We start from the raw sequence: 14,118 nt of genomic DNA on the forward strand, positions 1-14,118 counted from the left end.
AAAAATAACAATCGACTCTTGACTTGGAGGTTACATCTATTGTTAAATCGTATTTGTGTACAGCCTTGAGTTTTGTCTTAGTTAAATTCTCTGCTTTCATCTTGTGTTACAGAGCATCTCCTTTCAAGCATCTTATTTTAAAAGGTTCTCCAGACATGTCCACCACCCCAATGTAAATTTACTCTTACCTTATTATCATTCATCTTAAAGTAATAAATAAATAAAGTTCAACAAATATTTTGAGTCATGCACTTTGATGAAAATCTTTAGGATTGACGCAAATGAAAGGAGTCTACGCAAATTTTAAAGCTGTTACAAGGCAAATATCATGGGATTCAAACTTGCAAGGTGAGAGCACATATTTGACTTACAAGTAAGACCCATCAACCAGTTAAAGGCCTTCTCTAGGGGAATTTATTCCCCGCTTTCAAAGGATAAGGTAAGTGATTTCATTTAACTTGTAAGGTAAAATCGTGCTTCCGCATTGCACTTTGCCAAGTAACTGACGATGTCAACTTTTAATGGGCCGTGTTCGCCTTGGACGTTTTGGAATTTTTCATTTTCATATGCCCCTTCGAAAATTTGGATGAAAAACTTGTCCTTTAGGCTCCGAACTCAAATTAATAGTGTACCTTTTGGTTGGGTTTAATATATGTGTCAGCCTCCTCCAAAAGTAACAGTTGTGTTGAATGTTCAAATGCATTGTGATGCTTGTATGCATGCGTAGAATGTGTTACGATAGACCTTGGAAAAATGAAGTAATTGTAAAAGGTGTGAATATCGACCCAGAAATGCTAGCAAATGATGTGCGTAAGAGAAGTGGAAAACAAGTTTCAGTTGTAAATAATACTACCCCTATTGAAGAGGAAAAAGATAGTACCAAAGAAGAGGAGAAAGGAAGAAGAAATTATGATGTCAGTCACATTACAAGCACTGACATGTAATGGTAACAGTAAAGACAAAGTTAAAGAAACCATCTAAAATGGCTATTAGGCAAAACACATGTTTAACTACTGCATCAATACATTCATTTGTGTCTTTTAACTTCAGAACCCAAAACATTTTACCCAAAGATCATGCATGGTCTCTGATTGAACATTGGATCAAACATGATGGTACATAATGTAGGTGCTTATACTAGTTTAAAGAGAACTTCTGCTTTAGGTGATGCGCGCTCAAATTCTCTTAGATCAGCAAGTCTTTTGAATATTGCAGATTGTTCCAAACATGTGTGGGGCTTGATGGACATTCTCACCAGCGCGGGTAACTTGGCTAACAAAAGCTTGATAAGTTGCGTCTCCCGCAAACTGCCATTAGCTTCGATTAGCTTAACTTCCCTTAGATGCTTAGATATTACATCTGGAAAAGCTTCCATTTCAAGACTTACTAGAGCCGGCATATCATGCAGAATATTGTACTCCATCTAAGAAAAACATGACAAAACTCAACTACGTAAGCTTATTGATGATTTGAGTATAAAAAGAAGAAAGCCACCACATAAGAAAGAGAATGAAAAGAGAAACCTGAATTTCCAGATATCGTAAAAATGGGAAGCTTCTTATCAAACAAAGAGCACACAGAATCTCATCGCTGCCAAGATAAATACACATACAAAGGCGTTTGACACACATCAGATGAAAGGGAAGCTCTGTCGGTATTTCTTGGCCTCTAGCAACGTCCTAGGAAGAAACAAGCCAAAAATCAGGATGACTCGAATGTCAAATAATGTGTATAACTACAGAAAATCCAACAGAATGATGAGTTGTGAAGCCATATTTACCGTGTAATCCAAGTGAAGATGCTCGAGAGAAGAACAAGATTCAAAAAAATTTGATGTTAAAAAATTTGCGACATCAAATTTTTTCCAGTCCTCGTGATAATGCCTGAGAGAAAGTTTAGCCAAAAGAGGGACACGATTTAAGCAGATAGTTGCCAGATCGCCCGTGAAGTCACATGATCTCAGCTTAAGAGCATTAATTTCAATGACATCACTCATCAAAGTATCTGAGATATTTAACACCAATTGCTCAAGAAACAAACAATGAGAGATCAAACTTTCAAGCGACTTTGAAGGAATCGTAACATCATGTAACTCTAAACCTATTAACCGATCAAATCCTTTGAAGGCTGGTGGAGGAAGTAACAAACAGTTTTGGAGAAACAGATGCGTCGGCTGCAAACATGTGAAAAATGAAGAAGGCAATTCGAATGATCTCGGAAGTCTAAGAACAAGATGCTGAATGTTTTTTCCAGAAAGGAAAGATAACAAGTTGTCAATACGAGGGCAACTTTTCCAGTACTGAATGCACAAGGTAAAGTTTGTAATTGCTCCCGAATGACGAGTCATAATGTTGTGGATGCTCGTCGTAAAGCTACTTGTATCCTTTTGAGGTTTCCAAAAGTCAGAATCAAGCATCAAATGTGGAAGTCCACACCAGGTATATCTCCATTTCTTCGACAAAATGCTTGTGCAAACAGCATCTCGAAAAGGCACACGGATAAGAATTTCATCAATTACATTATCAGGGAGATTGCTAAGTACGTCTGGATCCATCATAGTGCAAAATCTCACCAATATTTTGACTGTAAAACATAAACAAGGATGAAAAAATGAGCAATCTCCAAGAAACTCAGTGTTCTAATTAAAATCAGTCATCCCATCCAACAACTCTTGAACATAAAGAATCCGATAATCAGTCAATTTATTACACATAAACAAAAAATAAACTTTAATCTCACCCTGAAATTGCTTGACAAGTATAAAACACTGAGTGAATTTCAACAGCAGACAGGGGGTAAACTATCAAGAAAATCATTGTTCACATTGTCAACTGTAAGAGTTCTAACTACAATCAGTAATCTGATCCAAGAATTCAAGAACATAAACAAGAATCACGAGAAGAAAGAGACCGATAATCAGTCAACTCATAACACTTAAACAGTTCATAGTGAGATTTACCCAAATTTTGCGTATGAAGTGAGAGTATGTCAACACCAAAATGACATTACTGAAATAACCAAGAAAGCTAATTAACATAAGAGGAAGAAATGATAGAAAAACTAAAGAGAAAACGATGGATAAGCAGATATTAAACGATGGATAAGCAGACGAAAATAGCTTCTTCTTTTTCCTTGATTATGTGATGACTCAAAAGTCAAATCTATCTTCATATGATAAGAAATATATATAGTGGCGCCAAAATCAGTTAAAGAAGTTATAGCTGCTCACTTGTTTTATGTTTTGGCAGATTCTTGATTTGCTTATTTATTTTAGTAGTATAATTTATAAGTTAGTTCATATCCACCTTAAATTGATCCTGAGAATTTTGTTAAAAATATTTTATTCTATTTGATATATTTTATATAATTAAGAATAATAATTTTATAAAGTGATAAAACATACTATAAAAGAATAAATAAAATAATAAAAACGTAATAAGAATTAGACAAGTTGGATTCTAAATTATAATACACATTTTAACTCATTAAGTGTGATTAACTTGTTGATTCGCTGGAACTCATCACTCCAATCCATTATTCATTTGCCACTTATAGAAACTACCAAAAAACTAGCCAAAAGAAAATAGATATTTAAAAAAGTATAATTTTCAAGAGAAAAATAATATAAATTCCAATATTTTAGAGCTTAATTATAGAAAATCTTCATATTTTGTATAATTATTGAAAATTTCGATATTGAGTCTGTCGTAATACATAATTAACTTTTGATTAGATACATTTTTTTTTATATATAAAAATACATAATTAGCTTTAGATATATTTTTTTCGATTTTGGATCGATCGAGGTACATAATACATCCAACAAAGATACATTTTTTTCTTTGTATAGACACATAATTAACTCCTGATACATTTTTTCAATTTTGGGTATGTCGGGATATATAATTAGCTTCCGATATATCCAACGAAGATACATAATTAGTTAAAATTCTTATAATTACTTTGTAAGATTAGAAATTTGTGTAAATATGATAAATTAAGGTGTATATTTATGTTATTTTTCCACTAATTAACTCTTGGGCTTATGGTCAAACATTTAGTCCAATTATATTCTTTTGTAAGAATCTGAAAAATCTTATAGTCATGACAAGTGAAGTTCAAGTTACTGTAGTCATTCATAAATAAATAAATCAAAAGGTGAGGTTTCTACCGAAGAAAATAGGGAAAAAAACATAAATATATATAGTGTTACACATGCTATATTGTAAATATACACCATTAATTGAGACTCAAATCCCTTGTGATTAGGCAGATTGGCAACAAATGTGAAATGTATGTGTCCAAATATATATATATATATATATATATATATATATATATATATATATATATATATATATATATATATATATATATATATATTATTTTACTTATATATAAGAGAGGATATCAAAATTTGGTTGTCCTCACAATGACATTATTGTAATTTTAATTTTCTTAAAATCCTCTAAAATTAATACATGTGTTGGTAAATTATTTTTCTCCATGACATGTAATTGATAAGATATCATTAAAGTAATTTTAATGTTGTCAAATCCTCTAAAATTGTGACATGTAGTTGATAAATTACTTTCCCCCCTCCAAAATTGTGATTATTTTTTTCTTCTCTAAAATTGTGACATATAGTTGATAAAATTAATTTTTACAGACATTTTATTTCGTGTCACCTGGGCGTTTGCACTTGGTATATCATAATATGATAAACTATTTTATTTATTGAGTTTGTCTTTATATTTTTTTATTATTTAACTAATCGATAATTCTCTCAGAAGATTTCATTATACACATATTTCTATTTTACGTGCTTTCAAGAATTTATCTTATTTATTACTATTTTTTGATGAACTTTAGTTTATGTTCTTTTTATATATTATTAACACCTACTCTTTTATGAGTTTAGTAAAAAATGTATTAATAAATTATTTAAAAAGATAAAATCTTTTATATAATAATCGGTCTTTAAAAAAAATATATTATGATTGTGGAGAATTTTCTTTCGTTGTATGAATATTTATAACTCTTCTTCTATTCTCTTACTATTTTTATAAAATATGGTAGTCCTCACAATGGTATTATGATAATTTTACTGTTCTTAAAATACATTAAAATTGAGGCATGTGGATGATAACTTTTATCCTCTAAAATTGTGACATAGTTGATAAAATTATGGTAGTTTTTATTTTTTAAAAAACTTCTAAAACTGTGACATGTGGTTGGTAAATTACTTTTTTCGTCTAAAATTATGACATATAGTTGATAAAATTACTTTTTCCCCTATAAAATTGCGACATGTTGATAAAATTATTTTTTTCCTCTAAAATTGTGATATGTAGTTGAAAAAACTATATTTTTCCACACATTTCTTTTCTTATTACTTGGGTGTTTGCACCTGATATATCATAATATGAAAAACTGCTCTATTTATCGAGTTTGGCTTTATATTTTTAGTTGTGTAACTAATCGATAAATTCTCTTAAAAGTTATCAGTATAATATTCTATTTTAGATAAATTACATGTTGTTTAATTAAGTCAATTGAGAAGTATAAATATTTAATATCTAATAAGTCATTTTATCTATTAAATTACTTGAATTTCATGACTTTTTCAATGCATATTCCAATAACATTATATGTACAAAATTTTGACAATACTTATTCGATGACAAAATTAAAAAGAATTTTTTAAAAAAAACTATCTCTAGCATCTTGATCTATCTTCAAATAATTAAAATAATCTTTAAAAAATTAATATTATACACATATTTCTATTTTATGTGTTTTCAAGAATTTATCTTATTTATTACCATTTTTTATTGCACTTTATTTTTTATGTTCTTTTTTAATTATTATTATTGAAACCTAATCTTTTATGAGTTTAATAAAAAATGTATCAATAAAGTATTTAAAAAGATAAGATCTTTTATGTAATAATCGTTCTTTTTAAAAACATATTATGATTGTGGAGAACTTTCTTCCGTTGAATGAACATTTCATAACTCTTCTTCTTTTCCTTACTAATTATATTACATAATATGCTATGAAAGAAATTTGTACAAATACTTTGGGGATGAAGAAGAGGAACAAAAAAACAGTTAAAATTATTTTGAAGTTTTGTAACTATACAAATTTATATTTTATTTCCGATGAACCAATTATGATTTTTATGTTAATTGATTTTTCTAATTACTTTTTATGAATTGAATATAGTTGTTTGTGGATAATTTTGTTCATTGCTTATGAAATATTAATAACATATTTTAAATAGTGAAATTTAAATTTTTTTGATAATATTAAAAATGAAGGTAGTGGTATCAGTTATTATCAAATTATTTTTAAAATATCTTTTTTATTAATTGAAACTTAATATTCTTAAGCATAAGTTTTGTAAAAAGAACTAATTGATTCTTGAGGTTCATTTTAATCCCCCAAAAATTTAATTTGTATAAAACTAAATTTAAATCATCACATTTATTTAGCATAAATTTATGTCTTTTTAGCAAATTGTAATTATTTTACATATTTTAAATGATGTTATTATAAAATATAAAATTTCTTGAGTTTGAGCCCGGGCCTTAAAAAAATAGTATATATATATAGGAAAAATTACATATATACACATGCTAACTTTGCCTTATTACATTACATCCCATGTTGAAAAAAAAAAATTACAAAAATCCTAAATTAATTACTTAAATCCCTACCTTTTTTATTTTCTCTCTCTTCCTTCTTATACATTCCAAAGAACCATATTTTGCTCCAAATTATGCTCCATATCTTTCTCCTAAAATCTTGCTACCTTTTCTCTCCATTTATTTAGTATGTCATCTATGATTATGAGTAGCAGCTGTAATTTCAATTTTACCTCCCTTCTTCCTAACCATTTCACTTCTCCTTAACCATGGATTCCACTTTCTCTACTCGAAATTCATAAATCCAAATTTTTTTTTCTTTTTCAAAAAAAATTAAACCCGAATTAATCAAATAAACACTCTCAATAACAAAACAAAATCAAATTAAAAAATCCCTTGGATTATTATTTTGCGTAATTTTTTTTTTTAATTTGAATTTTTTGTTGAAGGAATTTATTACGTATAGATCTTGAACAGTGATGGCTTGGAATGTATTCAGATTTCGTACGACCCTTAAAGGACTGGGTCAATTATGAACTTGTTGGTGTTAGGCGTTGTGGGTGCTTATTATGCTGTCTTTTTGACCAACTATGGGGGACGAAAATAAAGGCCAAAGCCAAAGAAAATATTTACTGGGATTTTCCCTTTCACTTATTAAATTTCCGTTTCACTTATTTGTTAATGATTAAAACAACATATTACTAATTAATCTGACATTGTATTTTGAACACATAATATGTTTTCTGTTATGTGCCTTTGCTTATAAGTGAATCTTACATTGAACTAAAGACTAATACGTTTTAAACGTATGTATTACATAACAACATACATGTTCACTACTAGAAAAATGCTTATTACCTGAGAATTTTACCTAAAGAATAATATCGCAGGAAATACATGCAAATTTACCTACGAAATTATTAAATACGTCAATATTAAAATATATTAATTTCGAACTATATATTTGCAACAAATTTGCAGGTAAATTTGGCGTCATATTGCGCAAATTTCGTACTTGCGACATTACCTGGGGAAATATATCGGCGGATATTTTATCTCTAGGTAAATCCGCAGGTATATGGACAAATATATATATTTTTTAAATCTGTAGAAAAATTTCCAGGTAATTTATCCTACGGATTTACTTAGAGATATTTTGGTGAAAATTTATGTCATGAATTTTATTACCTGGAAAATTATTTTGGGATTTTGTGCTGCGAATTTTGCTAGGAATTTATTCTTGGGGATTTACCTGTGAAATTATTACTTGCTACATTACCTGAGGAAATATATCGGCGGGTATTTTATCTCTAGGTAAATTCGCAGGTATATGAACAAGTATATATATTTTTTAAATCCATTGCTGGGGATTTATTCTTGGGGATTTACCTGCGAAATTATTACTTGCGACATTACCTGGGGAAATGTATCGACGGGTATTTTATCTCTAGGTAAATCTACAAGTATATGAACAAATATATATATTTTTTAAATCCATAGAAAAATCCCCCAGGTAACTTATCCTACGGATTTACTTAGAGATATTTTGGTGAAAATTTATGTCATGAATTTTATTACCTGGAAAATTATTTTGGGATTTTGTGCTGCGAATTTTGCTAGGAATTTATTCTTGGGGATTTACCTGTGAAATTATTACTTGCTACATTACCTGAGGAAATATATCGGCGGGTATTTTATCTCTAGGTAAATTCGCAGGTATATGAACAAGTATATATATTTTTTAAATCCATTGCTGGGGATTTATTCTTGGGGATTTACCTGCGAAATTATTACTTGCGACATTACCTGGGGAAATGTATCGACGGGTATTTTATCTCTAGGTAAATCTACAAGTATATGAACAAATATATATATTTTTTAAATCCATAGAAAAATCCCCCAGGTAACTTATCCTACGGATTTACTTAGAGATATTTTGGTGAAAATTTATGTAATGGATTTTATTATCTGAGAAATTATTTGGGGATTTTGTGTTGCGAATTTTTCTGGAGATTTATTCTTGGGGATTTACCTGAGAAACTATTACTTGTGACTTTACCTGGGGAAATGTATCGGTGGGTATTTTATTTGTAGGTAAATCCGCAGGTATATGGAAAAAAAAAAAAAAAAAAAATAAAATTATAAATATATATATATATATATATATATTAAATCCATAGAAAAATTCCTAGGTAATTTATACTACGGATTTACGTAGAGATATTTTGGTGGAAATTTATGTAATGAATTTTATTACCTAGGAAATTATTTGGGGATTTTGTTCTGCGAATTTTCCTGAGATTTATTCTAGGGAATTTACTGGCAAAATTATTACTTGGGAAATTATTGGGTGATTGTTTCTACAAATTTAGCTAAAATCATTTTTTGGGGATTTACCTACGAAATTATTACTTGAAAAATTATTGGGGGATTGCATTGCTATGAATTTAGCTGAAACTATTTCTTGGAGATTTACGTAGAATTTTTGTGACTTGAAAAATTTAAATAGGAAAAGAAAAAAAATTAGACATTAAATCGATGGACACGTATAATCAAGTAAAAGATGCTCAAGAATTAAACTTAATTTGTTGAAATAGATGGATCACAGTTGTATTCGAGCCGAATAAATCTTAGCTTGACTCGTTATGTTATCACCAAAAAATTAAAGAGGTGAAATTTCGTTGGTCTAAGATAGGGCGAAGAACGACCCAGGACTCAAATAGAACTTGTTTTTCTATTGGTTAATTTAAATATATTGTAAAGCATCATACTACACACGACAATATAATATATCAATATAATGTACATTTCGGAGTCGTTTGGTGTAAGATATAAGGTATAATAATTATGAAATGAAATAAACAATTAATTTATTTTACATTGAGTTGAAAGTATCAGGTAGTTTCAGAATTATATATATGATGAGATTAGGGGTGGGCATTCTGTTTGTTCGATTTGCTTGTTTAATATCGGTTCGACTTTTCAATTTTTGGATTGACGAAAATGACAGCCGTAATCAAACCAAAATAAATTCGATTCGATTTCTATAAATTTGGTTCAGTTATTTTAAATTTTATTTCGATTTTAAAGATTAAAGTAGTGAGTCTTTCTTTGTCATGACCGAACATTTAAAATTTGTGATTTCTTTTTAGAAAAAATTATTTTTTTTCTCAAACCTATTTTCCATTTTCAAATATAAATAACTCAACATAGATGAAATGAAATAACAGGAAAACATTATTTATACTGAATATATATATATATATATATATATATATATATATATATATAATTTATATATATAATAAAATATATATATTATTGCTACCATTGATTTTAGAGTAATATATTATGTGTCATATTTTTAGTTACACAATTTATTTATAACTAATCTCAGAATAATTATATTATTTATTTTATTATTATTATTATTATTATTATTATTATTATTATTGTATTAATCAACAACCTTAGTCAATTTAATTTTTCAATTTATTTATTTTCTAGTCTGATTTTGCCAATTTGTAACAATTTTAGCCTAATTTTATCCAATTTATTACAATCCTAGCCAAAATTTCTTTAATTGAGTTTAACTTGACTCAATCGAAATCCTCAATTTAATTTTTTAACCTAATATTTAATTTCAATTTGACTCATCTCCTCAATTCTAATTTCAATCGTTCATCATATTTGATCAACGATCAATATTAAATCAATTTTTACTAATAGTTTTCTTGAAATTGGACAGATCAAACTATTTTTCTTGAACTGAGGGTCTATTGGCAATAACCTGTCTACCTTAGCATGATGGTCTGCGTACACTGTACCCTCCACGGACCTCAATTTGTGGGAATAAATCGGGTTAGTTGTGTTGACACCTAATTTTGACCTCTCGATACCCCTCTTAGATTGCTAGTTCAGTAAAATTATTAATTTTAATTATTGATATTTTCTACGCATTATTTGAATATCAAATAAATATTTACGTGTCGCATTCATGATTTGAAAATATACGATTTATTTTTATATTATTAGTTTTTACATTATATAATATTTTAAGTAATTTTGCTAATATTTATTAAATTATTTTCGCAATTATACATGCCCATAATTTACAAACATTGTTGTTGTTGTTGTTGTTGTTGCTGCTGCTGCTGCTGTTGTTGTTGTTGTTATTGATGAATTGTCTAAGTCAATTCAATTTGCCCAACTTATGTAATGTCTAGCCTAATTTTTATTTAATTAATATTAATTTTTGTCAGAATTGATATTTATTCGAGCTGAATAAACCTTAGCTTGACTCAATTTTAAAAATACTTGTAAAGCTCACACGAGCTGATCAAGCAGTTGATATGGTATCAAAGATGTATTTGAGTTGATCATCAACCTTAGCTTGACTCATTATTGAGATTGGGAAATTAATGGTCATCAGTGACGGATAAGCAATTCTGAATTAACTAACATCTCTACCTAAATGCACGTAAAATAGGTGGTATCGACATGCCTGCTTCTCCACCTGTTTTAGCTATTCCGTGATTTTACTATATTACCCCCTAATTAATTATTACAAATCATTTACACATAAAAAAATTAATAATATCTAATAAAAAATAAAAATAGACATTTGTAACATGTTTGCTTCAGCTGCTGTTGACACCTTATTTTGACCTCTCGATGCTCTCTAAGGCTGCTATTTTATCAAAATTATTTAATTTCAAATATTAATATTTTTACACATTATTCTTGTATAATATACTTAACGACGTGTCGCACCTATGATTTAGAAATATACAAATTATTTTTTTTATCATCATTTTTTATAATTTATTAATTCAAATATAGTATTTTATTTATTTATTTATTCATTTTACATAATTTTATTAATATTTATCATATGCACACTCACAATTTACAAATACATTCTTTAGTTTTCATTATTATTATTAATAATATAATTAATTATTTATTTTTATTATAGAAATCCCTTTTTTATTATTTGTTTATTTAATTTTCTCAACTTATTTATTTTTAACTTAATTTTGCCAATTTATGATAATTTTAGCCAAGATTTTGCCCACTTGAGTTTAATTTTAACTCTTCAATTTAATTATGGCCCAATTTTAAATATCCTGTAACTTTAAATCTCAGCCATAGATCAAATTGATCAATGGATGAGATTGATTCTCCACCCTTTTCATTTTTAAAATACCAAAAGGAGAGTTTAATTGATCAAATTGAGTTTAATTTGACTCAATCGAAATCTCCAATTTAATTTTTTTAGCCCAATATCTAATCTTAATTTGACTCATCTCCTCAATTCTAATCTCCTCAATAAAATAGACTTTTGTTATTATTTATTTTTTAAAAATGAATTATTATTAAACTACTATTAATAATAATAATTTATTTTATAACACGCAACATTAATCTTACATGCGTAATTTACTTTTATACCAAATCTTATTATTTTTCTCGTTATTATGATTATGTTATTATTACATTTATAGCAGCCCAAACTCAATTCGATATTTTCAATTTTATTTAACTTCTAGTCATTTGATATTCAATCTGTGTCAATTCTAGTCTAAATAAGTTTTAATTTGATCAAATTGAAAATCTTCAATTAAAATTACCTGAATTTGGCTATCTCTATAATTTTAATCCCAACCATTGATTATATATGATCAATGGTTGAGATTACATCAACTTCTTGCCTTTTTAATAAGGCCACCACCCAAAACTCTAATGTTTTTTACGCCAAAACAGTCCCACCTGCCATTTTTCTTTCCTTTCTCTCTTCAATGCAAACCAACAACGACTGCTCCTCATGTGTCACCATGCCGCTGCCGGTGACGGCTCTTTTTCTCTACTGTCGGCGAACATTAACTGTCCCCTCCCAACCACCACTGTTGCCGCTGCTCTGTCCAGCTACCGGCGAAAGAGCACCCACCATTGACGGGAGCCCAACAATCAACAACTCCGGCTACCGCTCATCAAAAAATCCATCACCAGCAAACCCCGGTTTCAGCTGCCACGCGCCATCATCTCACCGATGAGTATAGATCTCTGCGATGAATTTTGCAGATAAGATTATATACTTAAATTGGTTGATGTTAGTTCATATGAATTTGTTAGCCAATATAGTCTCGTGCTGTTTGTGTGTATAAACTAGATAGTGTGAGATTCCAGTTGAAATATGCAAATTGGAGAAACAAGGATATGGATTTGCTTTTCTTCAAATTACCAATATTAGTTGTTAGCTGGAGTTCATTTGGTGTTTGCTTTGTTGGAGTTTGGTATAGTGAGATATGAAACGCATCGTACTTCAGGCATATGTCTAAAGTTCCTTTTAGGCTACTACACTTGAATACCATCAAAATACATGCTTTGACGTTGCAGCTCGGCATGAAATATCCGTGTCGATAATCTTGAGAATATTCAAATCAAGGTGATATAATTAAGTTGCAATGTTAAAGTAGTAGTAGTATTTTTTTTGAATTCACTCACTGCTTGCGATGAGTATTTTAGGAGTTCCCTTTTCATTTGCTGTAACGAATTTGTATCTGTTGAAAAGAGTGTACGGTGCACTAAAGCTACCGATATGTGTGGGTTTGGTAAAGTTTTAACTCTTGGGAAAGTAATGTGGACAAAAAAGACAAGATTTTCAGATTTACGTTTAACTATTATAATCAAAGAAAAAAAATGTATGCAATATTGATTTCTCCCTTGCATTCATGTCTCCCTGAAATTGTGGACCAAAAAGTTATTATTTAGCAGTAGAATTCTTACGTATCAATAGGTTAACAATCTCTCATTTCACTGTATATCTAGTTATTAGTTTTTTTAAGACTTCTATCACTTTGTCGTGGCATTCTGTAATCTGTTTACTAAAATTTTAAAATGGTGAAATGTCGATAATATGAATCAGGATTTGCATACTTTTATATCTAGACAGATATGCTAAATTGCTAATATGTTGCTGATTAGCAAGCTCAAAATAAGGGATGAAAGGCCTATCAAATCTTACGCTTATAAGTGTTCCATAATGTTAGGTTTACAAGTATAAAAGATACGTGGAGTTAGTAGATTTGTAAATCTCTAATATGAGCAGAAGAAGTATCTTATACTTACATAATAAGAAAGTTATACAAGTGCCTTTAAAATGGTTAAGTGTAAACTGTAGTGACTTGAAATGTGTATTAGTAACTTGAAAATAGTTTAGTCACTTAAAATGTGAACTAAGTTACTTTAAATTGTGAACTTGTGACTTAAAAATAATTAAATGTAGTGTCTTGAAATATATACTAGTGACTTTAAAATGGTTAAGTGTAGTGACTTGAAATGTGTACTAGTGACTTGAAAATAGTTAAGTGTAGTTACTTGAAAATATAGTTAAGTATAGTGTCTTAAAATGTGTACTAGTGACTTGAAAATGGTTAAAGGGTAGTTACTTCAAATGTGAATTAGT

At 28.7% G+C, this 14,118-nt stretch overlaps 1 protein-coding gene across 1 annotated transcript; it reads right to left on the minus strand.

Annotated features, from left to right (window-relative positions):
• Nucleotides 1-849: 849 nt before the first annotated feature.
• Nucleotides 850-2,691, minus strand: LOC107874742 (F-box/FBD/LRR-repeat protein At1g13570-like). Its single transcript, XM_016721492.2, has 3 exons — nt 1,781-2,691; nt 1,524-1,679; nt 850-1,423 (listed from the first exon to the last, which is right to left on the minus strand). Exons 1-3 carry the CDS (start codon nt 2,555-2,557, stop codon nt 1,133-1,135), a joined length of 1,224 nt encoding a protein of 407 aa, XP_016576978.2. The 5' UTR covers nt 2,558-2,691; the 3' UTR covers nt 850-1,132.
• Between the last annotated feature and the right edge of the window lie 11,427 nt (nt 2,692-14,118).

The sequence above is a fragment of the Capsicum annuum genome, chromosome 6 (genome assembly GCF_002878395.1).
Source record: "Capsicum annuum cultivar UCD-10X-F1 chromosome 6, UCD10Xv1.1, whole genome shotgun sequence".
NCBI lineage: Eukaryota > Viridiplantae > Streptophyta > Magnoliopsida > Solanales > Solanaceae > Capsicum > Capsicum annuum.